Source organism: Glycine max, chromosome 20, assembly GCF_000004515.6.
Source record: "Glycine max cultivar Williams 82 chromosome 20, Glycine_max_v4.0, whole genome shotgun sequence".
In the NCBI taxonomy this organism is placed as follows: domain Eukaryota; kingdom Viridiplantae; phylum Streptophyta; class Magnoliopsida; order Fabales; family Fabaceae; genus Glycine; species Glycine max.
The window spans coordinates 405,157-420,497 of NC_038256.2; the positions used below are offsets into that span (position 1 = coordinate 405,157).

The window sequence follows — 15,341 nt, forward strand, 5'->3', positions numbered from 1 at the left end:
CAGCTGTTATTATGGGTACCTGACTCTTATGCTGTGTTTGTGTCGTTCTGTTGTAACAGAATACAACTGATCCTGTCAGTTGCTCCTATAAAAATCAAGCCTTCCCTGTAAGATTCAGATTGGTAAATACTTAAATTAGTTACTTTTTCCAAACTTATGCTCTGTTTGGAAGAGAGGATGAAGATAGAGAGGATGAAAATAAAGGAAGATATTTGAATTAAAGTAGAGTGTAGGAAGTGTGGGATCCATACTATTTCTCCTCTATTTCTTTCCTACCAAACAAACAATGCATTATCATAGCTGTATATTTTTTTTTTAATCCGTCTATAATACCTTGGAAATCTCAGTAAGTATTATACAAAAATGTAGTATTTTCACCTGTGATTTAATCATCTGTATCATGATTAGCGTAGCCGTATACTTCCTCAACTACTGCATCATATATATCATTTCATTTTCTGATGATTTTTTTTCTCTCATGATTGTTATTTAGGGAGGAAGAACCACTCTTACTGATGACGATTATTGCAGCAGATGTTGGGAATTTTGGGTGGGTTAATTGCAGTGTCAATTGGATTGCTTTTGTGGCTACCTCGTGATTATTGCAGTGTCAGTTGGAATTGGAAAATTGGGGGTCGGTGTTAAACCGAACTAAATTGCTGTAGAACAACCTCATTTTTTTTAGTTTGGTTCATTTTTTGGATCTTGTAAAAACTGAACCCAATCAAATTGAACCGAACATTATATATGGATTTTTACTTAATATATGTTTAGCATTATGTACTATAATTTTAAACTTTTGATGGTTTATTATGTATTTCTTTTTTGTAAGATTTGTAATATGTGGTTTTTGTTGTGGTATTAGTAATATACTATAATTTTAAACTTTTAATGGTTACAAACTTGCAATGTGATATATAATGTATTTCTTCTTTTAAGATTTGTAATATGTTGTTTTTGCTGTGGTATTAATAATATGTAATTAAGTATTATTAACTCGTTATAGTTGAGATGTACGATTTACTTTTATGTTACAAAAAGATATGTCAATATTAATATGTTCATTTTTTTAGTAATAATAGACATGCAATGGAACGAGTCAAAAATTAGTTTGGTTTTCTTTCTACTAAACCATTGGTTTTAGTTCCAATACAAGTTTTTTTTTATATGTAAATATAAATGTTTTAGTCCTTATTAACATCTTTTCCTTCTTCTTCCGTTTCTTTCTTTTCTTTTTCCTCACCAACGTCTCCCTTCTCCTTTTATTTTGTGGGTTCCGTTTGTGTTTAAATCTTCTTACATAAACTAATCTTAAATATAGTCTTTCGAGGTTGCAAAGTTCAAACATGCATCTTGGACAAGACGCGGTAACTTGTAAGCAACAATTTGTGTTGGCACTCTTTGCAATGACAGGACTTACCGCATGGTTTTAATCTTCATGCATAAAACTTGTAAACATGAAAGTTGTCATTTGATTCATTTTCTGGATCACTTAATGCATCAGTCACGCACAACTGCCAAAAAAACAAAACACTAGAGCTAACATGGTAGAAGCATTTTTTTTTTTCAATTTTTTTGCCAATTTAGCAATCGTTATTTTTGTGTGTGCTAGAGAACCTAGAGCTAACATAGTTACAAGACCCAAAATACATTGTTTGACGCAACAAGATTAAAATGTTAAGAATGATGCAACAAGGTTTGATGCATTGTATATCTCCAAGCATTTAGTCATTCAACATCGTATACTGAAGAGATTTATGCATCAAGATTAAAACAATGCAGTAAGTTACTGCTGTTGAAAAGAATGCCAAACACAAATCATTACTCACGGTCTACTTCATCTTGTCTAAGAAGTGTACTTGACACAAACAGAACCCGCAAAATGAAAGGAGGAAGGAGGTGTTGATATAAGGAAAAGGAAAAGAAGGAAATGAAAAGGAGAAAGGAAAAGAAGGGGGAGGAAGAAGTAAACGGGAGAGATTTTGATAGGGACTAAACATTTGTTTTTTTTTTTTTCCTCAGGGACTAAAACATGTGTTTAAGTGTAGGAAATAAAACATAAAAATTGTGTCGTTGCGTCGTGTTGACTTAGCATCACTATTTTGCCTCATACACAACATATTAGAGGATATATAACTCTACTATAGGTACCATTTTCTTTTTCTGACTGTTATTTGTTTGACGACAATGGTTTTGCATACATGAATATATAAGCATTTACTGATCATTTACTATCACGAAAAGCATACTATATATACTAATTACTAATTAATAGGTCTCGTGCTTGTAGATGGAAGGCTTTGAAGGGCTCCGATGAAGGTGTTCACGACGAGGTAAATGCTAGATATGTTGTGGCCATAAAAGGTCATTCATATGCCCTATCTAGGTGTTACACATAGAAGAGTAAACCTCCCATGACACTTAGTTCTCCTACTTAGCTAGGTCACTCAAACAAAACAAAAAAACAAAGAGTGGGAAAAAAATGAATGTGCCATTACCCTCAAACCTAGCGGTTGTTGATGGAAGCCCTGAATGGTTTAGTAGAGCAGACAATGCATGGAAGCTAATAGCTGCAACCCTAGTTGGTAACCCTAGTTGGTCTGCAAAGTGTTCTAGGGCTCATAATCTTGTAAGGTGGAGCAGTGAAGAAGAAATGGGTAGTGAACTCAGCATTCATGTCACTCTATGCTTTTACATGTGTGTTCTTCTGTTGGGTTGTGTGGGGATACAGAATGTCTTTTGGTGATGAGCTTCTTCCTTTCTGGGGAAAGCCTGCTATGTCACTTGAGCATGCATATCTTTTCAAGAAGGCATTTTTGGGGGCCTTCCCAAATGCCACAATGTGTGTGTTTGCTGCCATCACTTTGATTCTCATTGCTGGGGCCGTGTTGGGGCACATGAACTTCTATGCTTGGATGCTTCCCTGGCCGTTCTCAACACCCACGCTTGCTCACTTGGTCATCCTTGATGTCCTCTTTTTCCGAAAGCCTTCTGTAATTGGAGCTGTTCAAGGCATGATCACTGGTTTGGTTTGCATAACCCCTGCTGCAGGTGTTGTTCAGGGATGGGCATCACTTATAATGGGACTTCTCTCAGGCTCAATTCCTTGGTTCACCATGATGGTCATCCATAAGAGATCAAAGCTACTGCAGAAGGTTGATGATACTATGGCAGTGTTCCATACTCATGCCATTGCAGAAACCCTAGGAGGACTCCTCACTGGGCTCTTTGCTGATCCAAGACTCAACCGGTTGTTCTATGGACATGATGCTCAATACGTTGTTTTCTTTTATGGTTTCGGTTCCAACAAGCTCAGCACCGGCTTCAGGCAAATGGGAGTCCAAATCCTTGGGATTATCTTTGTTATCTTTGTCAACTTCATTCGGATCTTTTTTCCATTGAGAATTTCTGAAGAGGATATGGAGATAGGTGATGAGGCTGCTCATGGTGAAGAAGCTTATGCAATCTGGGGTCAGGGTGATAAGCTTGAAAACTCAAGTTCAAAGTATGGAAGTTCATTATATAATGATGTTGAAGCTGGTGCCCCCAAGAAGAAGCGTGCTGGCACTGTTCAGATGATGTCCAACTAAATACTATATAGTATGATATGTCCTTGTCTTGCTCATGCTCTTGTTTTCAGAGACACGTATTATTAAAGTAAAATAAAAGATCGTGTCTCATTGTTGTTTGAGTCCTAGGATACAACAACTTTGTTTATTTTACTTTCCCTATGTTCGTTCTTCATAACAAATGAATAAGACTAGTAATTAACCTTCAATGCAAATGAAATTTCAGTATTAAGTAACCGTCCTATCCTTGTTGTACCCTTACCCTCCCAATCAGAAACAGAACCTTCAATGCAAATTAACATCAGATAAATTTATGTGCAACATAGCCATTGAAACCAGATTGTTGAAGAAAGAGCAGGAAAACTTGCTCTAGTGAAGTATCAGCAAGTGCTTTGGCAGGGAAGGGTATTGACTATTGAACTCTCAATTCATTGATGAATTGAATTGAAGACTTGAGAAATCAGGGATGTTGCCCACTGACTCCTGAAGAGATTGGATTACAAGGCGTGTTCAAAGCTATATACAACTAACTAGTTCAATGTCTTTATTAGTGCAGCTAGTCTTAAATGTCAATAGTCATGACTCATTTAATTATAACATCTACTTGTTTGAAATGGAACAAAGATTTTCTCATTATGAAGTTCAAATTAAAGCCACACGAAAATTATCGAGTATGAAATGTATAATAAGGGATTTGGTTGTAATAATAAACATGCAGAAAACACATGTGAAGAAACAAGAATTAATTAACAGTTGCTCAATAAATTCAATGAAATGCGTGTACATCACAATCTAATAGTTTTTATATACTTTACTTACTCATTACAAGACTATTTTTCGTATTACAACAAATTTCATTGAGACTATTTCACTATATATGCGAGGCTTCTCATATAGCGCTATATTGATTGCTGCAGTTGTAGTCTTCATGTTTCAGAAATGGTGGACTTAAGTGTAAAACAAATTTCAATAAATAAGACTATTCCACTTTGTAAGTGTTCCAAAAATGATGGACTCAAGATTGAAGCAAACTTCAATAACTCTTGCTACGGCTATATTCTTCGATCGTGTTGCGTAAAAGGTCTTCAAACTCCAATATATAAGACTCTTCCACTTTGTGAATGCTCCAGAAATGGTGGACTCAAGTTTGATTACTATGATGATAGCTCACTTGCAAATATTCTATGAGAAATTAATCTTCCAAATATTCTCTTTAATCGTACAGATATTAATCTAATAGCAATTGATCTTCTAACTTTAGATTTTGATTAGAGATCTATGAGAAATTGGAGAGCTCGCTTGCACCAAGAACTAATATCCCTGATAGCAACTCATTTAGAGTCATCCAACCAATGAATATGATATTCAAGTAGCATTCAGCTGCTAGCTAGCAGTATACAAATGGAACAAAATTATGATGTAAATTAATCAAGGAAATCACAGTTGTTTAAAGATTCATCGATCAGTGACATTCAGCTCAGGACTGGATCAAGGAACAGCAAAGGTGTTGAGATGTTTGTTGGCTTAAGGTTCTGGTGGAGGTGATTGCACAATAAGCTTGGATATGAGATCGAAGAATCTAGCAAAAAAAAAAAAAAAATCAAATAAAAATTGAAGGAATATGATCAATGGATGAAGAAGAAATTAAAATCGCTTCATGATGGAAGAGAGGACATGTCTGTAATATCTATGAATACATTGGATTAGAGTAGAATGACTAGGTTTTCTGCTTGTAAGTGTGAGAGCTGTCAAGGCATGCAAGAATATAAAGAAGTTGTGTCTAAGAGATGGGTGAGGTCAAGGTGTCTCTAGAATTTTCTATTGGTCAATGCAAATATAGTATATTATTAACTTTAATAATATTATTAAATTTTTATTTGCAAAATATAATATATTTATTAAATTTAATACATATAAATTAATCATTCATGAATGTAATTAATGTAATATTTGTTATATTTGATACATATTTATTAAACATAAAAATAAATTTTAATGTAACAGTATTATTGTAAATAATATTTATAAAAATATAGAGAAAACAGTTTTCTGTCCTTATATAGTATTATTTTTTTATTCATAAAACACTATATTATTAAATTTAATAATATTATTAAAATTATATTTCTAAAATATAATCTATTTATTAAATTTAATTTATATACTTATTAATCGTTTGACTTTTCATATGAATTTATTTATACGAAGATATATTAATATAAATAATAACAACTGTGTAATATTTAATACCTATATATAATTTAATTTTTTTTATTTCTATTATTGTTTAAAAGATTATTTTTTAAAAAATATATTTTAAAAACAGAAAAAATGTAGCATTTATTTTTTAAAATAAATAGATAGAGATTTTTTCTTATAAAATCATAATAAGAATATAAAGTTTAGATGTTTATTAAACATATGACTTTTTATACATGTATGTATGTGATAGCTATGACTACATTTGATTGAGAGAATAATGACTGTTGCGATAAAAGAGTATATTATCTCTTTGTCAACACAATTATAGTATATTATTAACTTTAATAATATCATTAAATTTATATTTGTAAAATATAATATATTTATTAAATTTAATACATATTCATTAGTCATTTGAATATAATTAATTTAATATTCATCATATTCCATACACATTTATTAAACACAAAAATAAGTTTTAATGTAATAGTATCATTGTAATTAATGTAATACTTATATAAATATATAAAACTGTTTTCTGCCCTTATATAGTATTATTTTTTTTATTTATGAGAGCACAGTATATTATTAAATTTAATATATATATATTCTTATTGATCATTTGACTTTTCATATGAGTTTATTTATTTGAATACATATTAATATAAATAATAAAATATATAATATTTAATACGTATATATAATTTTAATTTTTTTTATTTCTATTATTGTTTACAAAATTATTTTATTAAATATATTTAAAAATAGAAAATTTTGCATTTATAAAAATAAATAGATAAATAAAATTTTATCTTCTAAAATTATAATAAGAATATAATGTTTAGATATTTATTAAAAATATAACTTTTTATATGAATTCATGTATATTTAAAATTAAACACGTGACTTTTAATATACGTATGTATGCATGCTTGGAGATTTACATAGAGAATTCTATTATTTTTATTGTCTATTAAAATATTTTGCAAACTATATTCTAAAAATAGATAGATTCAAATGTAAGATTTTTATTAAACATGTAACTTTTAATTTAAATTTATGTATATTCTAATAATATTATTAATAAAAAAGTGACAAGTATATATCTTGGTAGAAAATTGACTTTTAGAATTTAGGCTGATATATATATATATATATATATATATATATATATATATATATATATATATATATATATATATATATATATATGTATATATAATTGTAAAATTTACATATTTTGACTTTTATTTTTTAAAATATTCCTATTGAAACTTATAAATTTGAGTCAATGTTGTCCTTGTGTTAACTTGAAAGTAATATTATTAGTGTTTTATATTTTTCAAAAATTATAAATTAATTGCAGGCAAGTTAAAGGATTGAATTTTTTAACAGATAAATAACTAAAATAAATTTTCATAATTAGAGAAAGAAAAAAAATATATTTTAGCCTATTATATTTAAGATTGAATGATCAATAATGTGAATACCTAACCCTTAACCAGATTACAAGCTCATGTTGGAGCATCTAAGGGAAAAAAACATGCAATGTCAGTCAAGGGCGGAGCTAGGCCGGACATCCAACAAGGCAACTAAGGTAATGGACTTAAGCCCCAAATTTATAAGGCCTCAAATTTTTTAAATAATAGTATGATTAATATAAATTATTTTTTAAAAGCTCACAATCCTTGTTTTAGTTTTTGCAAATGAAAAGTCATTCAAGAGTCACAATTTCAATTGACTATTGGTACGGTTCCAACATTAATGCAATTTAATTTTCTTTTGACAAAAAAAAAATATCATTTTTGGATCAATCTTTCCGTTTTCTCTCTAGTTTCTCTATTTTGAGTTCTCTTCTATTACATTCAAGCAATTATTTGACTTTTCAACTTTCATATAAACATATTCTAATCCGTGAATTGGTATACATTATATTAAGTGATCAACTCCAATGCTTCATCTCCAAGTGACAAAGAGGATACTCACAAACGTTGCTAGCATATCAAATTCTCAATATGTTTAATCATTTCACTCATTTACTTTGCATTTTAATTTATAAAATAATTAATTGAATTGAAATTAAATTGAATGAATATTTACAAATTACAATTATTACATCTCATTTTTTTATTGTTTATCGATGCAAGTAAAGTGATTGTTGCTACGATTTAGACTTTATTTTGAATACTCATAAATGTGAGGTGGATAGTCATAAAGAAATAAAAGATTTTATAATTTGAGTTCATATCCATTAAATTCTAACATAAAAACATAAATTGAAACGGATATTAATTTAATACAATGCAATTATATTCCTTTATGAGTGAAAATTATTTAATTCTTGAATAAAATATAATGTAATAATTTTAAAACAAACGTAAAAATTTACTGCTCGACATACAACTGTACCGGGTTGTACCCCAAAAAAATACAACTGTATACAATGAATGAGATGCTAATTTTTCAACTAGGCCATTGCATGTTACAATATACTTATTGCTTCCACTATCCAAAGTAATCTTTTTGATGAAAAATTTCCAAAACAAGAGGTAAATTACCAACCATTCCATATCGATCTTTCACATATAGTAATTAACCCTTGATTCCCTTATAAAAAAATTGAAGAAAATAGAATTGCTTTGATTCTCTACATTTCCCATTATTAAATAAATTATATATATCAAAACAATTTGTACAATGTACTTACTCTCATTTTTTTACCTGAGTCACAAACCATGCACCCCACACTAATCACTCCTCGTCGTTAAAAGGGTGAGAGAGAAAGTGAACAATATATTGATTGAATTATAGTTTGGTGGGAGAGTCCATAGAGGGAGAGAGACATGGAAGAAGAGGGTAATAAGTTGAAGGGTGAAGAGGCATTTAGGAAAACAAGGGTGCCACCATGGACAAAACAAATAACAGTGAGATCAGTGGTGACAAGCTTTGTCCTAAGTGTAGTTTTCATCTTCATTGTGTGCAAACTCAACTTCACCACAGGGATCATACCATCCCTCAATGTAGCTGCAGGTTTGTTGGGGTTTGCAGCAATCAAGGCCTACACTGCACTCCTCAACAACTGTGGCCTTCTCAAACAACCATTCACTCGCCAAGAGAACACTGTCATCCAAACCTTTGTTGTTGCCTCCTCTGGAATCGCCTTCAGCAGTGAGTTTTTTTTTTCTTCTTCTTGTCTACCCTTTTTGTCATTTTTTTCTTTTTTCTTTTTTGTTAAGAAGTATGGCTACTTTTCAAAGTTGACATACATATATATAAGGTAGCACGGCATGTGTGTCGTTACAAAATACATGAAATGTGATATGCATAACATTGTTTTAAATTGTGATAGGCAACCATAATTGAGGCCACAACGTTCATCTACCATAATCACATTGTGACTGCAATATTGCGGCCCCATCAATCGTATTTTTTCACATTTGCACGCACCATAAACATTTTTTAACTCACTGCAATCATATATTATCGCAATTTAACCATGATGCATGATAAGTTGATAACCATGCATGCAAGGAAATCGTTTCTACTTCCTTATTTTGCTTCAGAGGTAGGGTAATAGATCGTAAAACAAATTTTTTTTGGATTTACTTTCAGTTTATTAGTGCTCCTTCTGTTGAAAGTCTCAGATGAAAAATTGTATAAAATAATTTTTTTATATAGATTTCGCCTTGAATTTCTATTTTCCCCAAATTTTGACGAATATACCAAGTTGTTGACTTTCAGTGGTAAGGTTGGTTTATCAACTATTTGTCATTTGAAATAAATATAAGTTGACATATAGCATAGTACCGGTATACCATCATATGGATTATGGAGTGAGAATGAATCTTCATTTTATATACTATATAGGAAAAAAGAAAGTGTTCAAGCGTCTATTGACACACTTATTCAAATAATTTGTCTATAATACCCATTTTCTGTCAATCAAATTAATAATTTAGAGAATTTCTATAAAATATAATTAAATAAAAATAAAAATAGAGTAATAGACACATTGAAATAGTAACTAATGAACAGTTTTAGGGGGGAGGGATAGTTCGAGGAATTTCTGAGGTATTACAAATTTGGATTGGCACACTGCGTGTGTGGTTACAAAATACATCAACTGAATATGCATGAAATGGATTTTTAAGGTATTACATATTTCGCTCAGGTGGAAAACTAGATTGTTTATTGTGTGACACCCTCTATCTTGTATATATAATATTTAGGGAAGAAGAAACAATGAATTTGAGAATAAGAGAAAAAGTAGAATCATACTCTAAAGGTTAAAAATGATGTAATATATCTTTATTTATAGTTAGGATATTTTAAGCCTATTATTTTTTTATTTTTTTATTTTATAAAAAATAATTTTATTTTACTATTTCATTAAATAAATAACCAATTAAAAGATCTTTTATTTTCTAAAATATCATTTTATTTTATTTATTTTCTAATACCATGAGACCCTTATTTTAATTTAAAAAAACCCTTTCTCTCATTTATTTAATTTAATTTTTAAATAATTTTTTTTTATTTTAGAAAAACGAGACATCACGCATTTGAGGACAAAAGAACATGTGTAAATATAAAGCAAGAGGAATCAAGTTGCATTTTGGAAAAATAACTTATATAGGTTGAAGCCAACATTGCAAGATCATTGCTTACATTTTCCATATAGGAATTAAGACAGGTCCAATCATAGACTCCAACATGGTATCAAACTCATAAGTCATTAGCTAATCCAATAATGTGAGGAAACACTTCTTGCCCAATGTTAATTTGTTACAAAAAAATTAATCTGTCTTGTGAATAGGTGGCATGGGAAGTTATCTACTTGGTATGAGCCCATACATTGCTTCTCAAGTTGATGGGGGGAACACGCCAATCAATACAAAGACTATCTCACTTGGTTGGATGTTTGGTTTTCTCTTTGTTGTTAGCTTTGTGGGCCTCTTCTCTATTGTGCCTCTAAGAAAGGTATGAAGAAACAACCTAGCTAGCCAGAACATAATTCTGCAATTACACCTTCATTCATGTAAATTTGATTGCAGTTTATTGAACTTAAAATTTCAATTGGCATGTCACAGGTGATGATTCTGAAGTACAAACTAACATACCCGAGTGGAACCGCCACGGCTCTCCTTGTCAATAGCTTACACACACCAAAAGGAGCAAAACTAGCAAAGTATTAATGCAATGAATTTGCACAAACAGATTGGAATAGTGATTCATTTACACCACAACAACCTGCTTTAGAATACTTGTGATAAACTTAACCTTGTCATTCTTGTGCAAACAGAAAACAGGTTGCTTTGCTCTTCAAAAGCTTTTGTGGTAGTTTTGCTTTTGGTTTTTTCCAGTGGTTTTTCACTGCAGGAGATGGTTGTGGGTTCAGCACTTTTCCCACATTTGGTCTTGAAGCTTACAGTAACAGGTATGCATATACATCTTACATTGTCATCTGTTATTTAAGATTGTTTGGCATTTGATTATGAATTAATTTGAATAAGATTATTGAATTTCCATTTGACAAAATATATAAGTCGTTATTATTTGAATTTAATTAAAATATAATTGTCATGATATAATAAGATTGTTGACTTTGATAATAATTATTTTAAAAAGTCATTCTTAGTGTGATCTTGAATTAGTTGATAGTATAAAAAATTTCACACTAATTAAAAGTATAATAAAAACTCTTAACTACATATATTTCCCAAATCTCTTTTTTGTCTCTGACAATAATCTGGCTACAATATTTACAGGTTCTACTTTGATTTCTCATCTACCTATGTTGGGGTCGGAATGATTTGCCCTTACTTGATAAATGCATCTTTGCTTCTTGGAGCTGTAATCTCATGGGGCATTCTATGGCCCTGGATTGAGCACAAGAAAGGAATCTGGTATAGCGCAGATCTACCTGGTAGCAGTCTAAGTGGCATCCAAGGATATAGGGTACACACATATCCACTTAGGAACCTTTATTGTTCATAACACGTATGTGCTTACAATATTTCAAATTGTGGAGTACTAATTATAAGAAACATACATGAACAGATCTTCACCGCAATTGCCATGATGCTTGGTGATGGTCTTTACCATTGCATCATCATGCTAATACGAGTTGCCTACAGTCTCATCACCCAATACCTAAAGAAAAAAGTGCCATCAACTGTAAACCATGAAGATGTTGATCAAAACTCAAGTGAAGATTTTGATGCTCAACGTCGCACTGAGTATTTCTTGAAAGACGAGATTCCCTCTTGGGTTGCTATTATTGGTTACAGTGTTCTTGCAGTTATTTCAATCATAACGGTTTCACTCATCTTTCCTCAACTGAAATGGTATCATGTACTAATCACTTACCTCATTGCTCCTATTCTGGCCTTTTGCAATGCCTATGGATGTGGCCTCACTGATTGGTCTTTGGCATCAAACTATGGCAAAGTTGCCATCATTATATTCAGTTCATGGGTTGGCCTTGAGCATGGAGGCCTCATTGCTGGCCTTGCATCATGTGGTGTCATGATGAGCATTGTATCCACAGCTTCTGATTTGATGCAAGACTTCAAAACCGGGTATCTCACTCTTGCATCTCCTCGGTCCATGTTTATGAGCCAAGTTTTAGGAACCGCCACGGGTTGTCTTCTGTCGCCTTTGATGTTTTGGTTTTTCAACAAGGCTTACACACTTGGTGACCCTCAGGGCTCTTACCCTGCACCATATGGAGAGGTGTACCGTGGGATGGCCCTTCTAGGAGCAAAGGGTTTCTCTTCTCTTCCCAAAAATTGTCTTGAACTGGCTATCATTTTCTTTTTCTTGGCTGTGTTTATTAACATAGTGCACGATTTGTTGGAGCATTATGAGACCAAATATAGGATATACAGGTTTGTTCCAAACCCCATGGCCTTGGCCATCCCATTCTATCTTGGTGGTTACTTTGCTATTGACATGTGCATTGGGAGCTTGATTCTGTTTTTGTGGGAGAAAAAAAACAAACAAAAAGCAAAAGATTATGGTCCTGCTTTGGCATCTGGACTCATTTGTGGTGATTCTTTGTGGAGTGTTCCTGCTGCTATACTGTCCCTTGCTGGAGCCAACCCACCAATTTGCATGAAGTTCTTGTCTAGTGCTGTGAACAAAAAAGTTGACACCTTCTTAAGTGGTGGTCCTTGATGCTCCCTGCTTTCATTGGAGGTTGATGTTCGTTTGAAGTTCAGGAAAGTTCAAATACTGTATTTGGATTTCTAGTTATACAATTTCGCTTTTATGAATAAAAATCATGTAGGCTTGGATTTGTAAATGTGTTGCACTCTTTTCATTTTTTATCTCTATAAATATGAAATCATTATTTTTTTTTGTCTTTATTGTCAAGTGACACTGGTTATGTGTTTAACAGAAAGTTGGATACCATTCTAGGTGACACTGACTAGTATCTGCAGTATTGCGTCAGCTTTTGGCACCTCTAAAAAAATTTTGGATCCCTAAAATAAATATTATTATCTATATTTATTTAGTTGAGTTTGAGATGTTATGGAGCTAGGTTGAGTCTGGTAATTAATTCCTCCGCAAAAGGGTGGATTTTTTTTTTTTGTGTGTGAATTAAAAATATGAGAGACAAACTAGAAGCCTCTACGTAAATAAATACAAGCAGTGTCAGCTCTTAAGGCATTCAAAATAAAATTAAGAGCTACATCAAAAATTCGTGATTGTTTCGGAACATTAAGTCCAAACTTGGCTAATGTGTCAGGATACTTGATTAGCTTCTTGATACATGAGTCCAAGTAACCTTCTCCCTATATTGGTGTGTGCTGTGAAGAGGACTTACCATATTGTAACGAGGATGTAACTAACAACATCCTTTGGCCAACAAATTAACAACAATTATTGTGCCGGAGTACACTACAATCTTTCGAAATCCTCTTCTCCAAGCCTGTTACAACCCATGAAATATGGCCGAGAGCTTCACTGCTAGGATTGAGCAGGAACCTAGATGCACTGCAAAACCAACCAAGAAGGCATTGCTATCGTCTCAAAGCACTCGTCTGCAAGATGAATTCATTTATCATCTATAAATTCTGAGCTGCGAAACAATACACCTACACGTCAATATCACATTTTTTGCCACATCACATGTTCTGCTGATGTATCATTCTTTCCCTCTTCCAATCTCTTACCTGAATAACTCACATCTCTCTCATCCAATTAGTACATTTCTGTCATTACACCCTATGCACATTGTAACTGCCACTAAAGAACCAGATGAATTGTCATTACAATGATATTAAAACATTTGTAACTCCCATAATTAGTGTGATTGGCATTGCATCCCATGAATTGAACTGATATTGGATAGACAATAATAGAAAATAACAGTCTCGAGACTCATGCTCTGCTTGCTTTGAAAATATGATCCATGACATAAAGAAAAAACGTAAGGAGGGTTTGAAAATCAGGTAACCTCTCTAAAACTGCATTGAAAATGTTTGGCCTTACCATTGGAGACACTATGATCCTAACATTGAAGTTGAAACTACCCACTGCACAATCAAGCTCCACCAGTTTTGTGCACAATGATCATGTATGTTAAGGTGATTTCACCCTGGTTTGTGCTTGGCAAGATGGCTCGATATTCTAAGGAGTTTTATCACTGAAGAGTGAAGCTATTGTGTTCATCCTGTGATGACTTGCAATCCCATGGATCAAAGATATTGAAGCCTATATCGAGTTTTCCATTTTTCACTTGCAAAGCAAGCCTGTGTTTCTAAATTATAGATATTCAATGACATTAATTTGAACCAAAAAAGAAGACTTATCAAGGTAAGTAAATTAAGGCCTTTGTCTTTGCAATGCAGCCAGGTGTGAAGGAGAACTATCCAATCATTGTTGATTCTAGCAGAGAAATCAAGCAACACAACCTGAGTTTTCTCTTCCCTGCAACTACTGAGGGGAACATGGAAGAAGTGTTGAGGGTGATTGATTCATTGCAAAAGGCCTCAAAATTCATGGTTACAACCCCAACAAACTGGAAGTCAGGGGCCCAGCTTCCTTTGCAAAAATCAAATCCAATAATTGTTATTTTTACTATTTACGTACACAAGTGTTTTTTTTAATCAGCAAAGAAGTATTTATTGATGGGAACCAGTGGTGCCAGGATGTTCATATTACAAACATTTGAGTATATTTTGTATCTGCATCCCCCAACAGATATAGCTATGATTCCCACACCTTGACTCACAAATTGAACCTAAATTTTCCCTAAACCAGTTAACATTATACAGCAGAGGAAATTTCAATAGTAAGTAAAGTAACCATCCTATCTTTGTTGTTCCCTCCCTATCAGAAACACAATCTCCAGTGCAAATTAAGATCAGACAAATTGATGCGCAATGTAGCCCTCAAAACCAGTTAGTTGAAGAAAGAGCAGATTTCCCACACTTTGGCTTCCAGAAAAGGAACTAATTTGAGACAAAAACAGATGTAGCAGAGACACTGGGCATCCTACTGGAGATTATTTTAGCTTTATCCTACATGCCATGTCCTGAACTTAATCAAGTCTAGCACACT

The 15,341-nt window shown here is 32.3% G+C and overlaps 3 protein-coding genes across 25 annotated transcripts in view; all 3 read left to right on the forward strand.

Moving 5' to 3' along the window:
- LOC100789712 (protein gar2) overlaps window positions 1–763 on the forward strand; it is a 47,466-nt gene extending 46,703 nt beyond the window's left edge. For all 23 annotated transcript variants that reach the window (XM_006605357.4, XM_006605378.4, XM_006605365.4 and 20 more), the window contains one exon: window positions 494–763. In XM_006605357.4, the coding sequence (XP_006605420.1) occupies window positions 494–516 (23 nt within the window). In that variant the 3' untranslated portion in view covers window positions 517–763. The remainder of the gene's footprint in view (window positions 1–493) is intronic.
- A 129-nt stretch (window positions 764–892) lies between these two features.
- On the forward strand, window positions 893–4,205 carry AMT4.2 (ammonium transporter AMT4.2). The gene has a single exon (XM_014772648.3). The coding sequence runs from the start codon at window positions 2,676–2,678 to the stop codon at window positions 3,588–3,590; it is 915 nt and encodes a 304-aa protein (XP_014628134.1). The 5' UTR covers window positions 893–2,675; the 3' UTR covers window positions 3,591–4,205.
- Window positions 4,206–8,603: 4,398 nt separating this feature from the next.
- On the forward strand, window positions 8,604–12,950 carry LOC100791307 (probable metal-nicotianamine transporter YSL7). Its single transcript, XM_041013096.1, has 6 exons — window positions 8,604–8,939; window positions 10,588–10,751; window positions 10,826–10,959; window positions 11,074–11,208; window positions 11,540–11,729; window positions 11,832–12,950. The coding sequence occupies exons 1-6, from the start codon at window positions 8,615–8,617 to the stop codon at window positions 12,948–12,950; spliced, it is 2,067 nt and encodes a 688-aa protein (XP_040869030.1). The 5' UTR covers window positions 8,604–8,614.
- The last annotated feature ends 2,391 nt before the right edge of the window (window positions 12,951–15,341 follow it).

Excerpts from the sequence above, each read along its gene's own strand:
- AMT4.2 (XM_014772648.3), top strand. The coding sequence starts at position 2,676 with ATGTCACTCTATGCTTTTACATGTGTGTTCTTCTGTTGGGTTGTGTGG.
- LOC100791307 (XM_041013096.1), top strand. The coding sequence starts at position 8,615 with ATGGAAGAAGAGGGTAATAAGTTGAAGGGTGAAGAGGCATTTAGGAAA. Across the intron at positions 8,940-10,587 it reads CTCTGGAATCGCCTTCAGCA|GTGGCATGGGAAGTTATCTA; the intron begins GTGAGTTTTTTT and ends TCTTGTGAATAG. Across the intron at positions 11,209-11,539 it reads CTTGAAGCTTACAGTAACAG|GTTCTACTTTGATTTCTCAT; the intron begins GTATGCATATAC and ends CAATATTTACAG.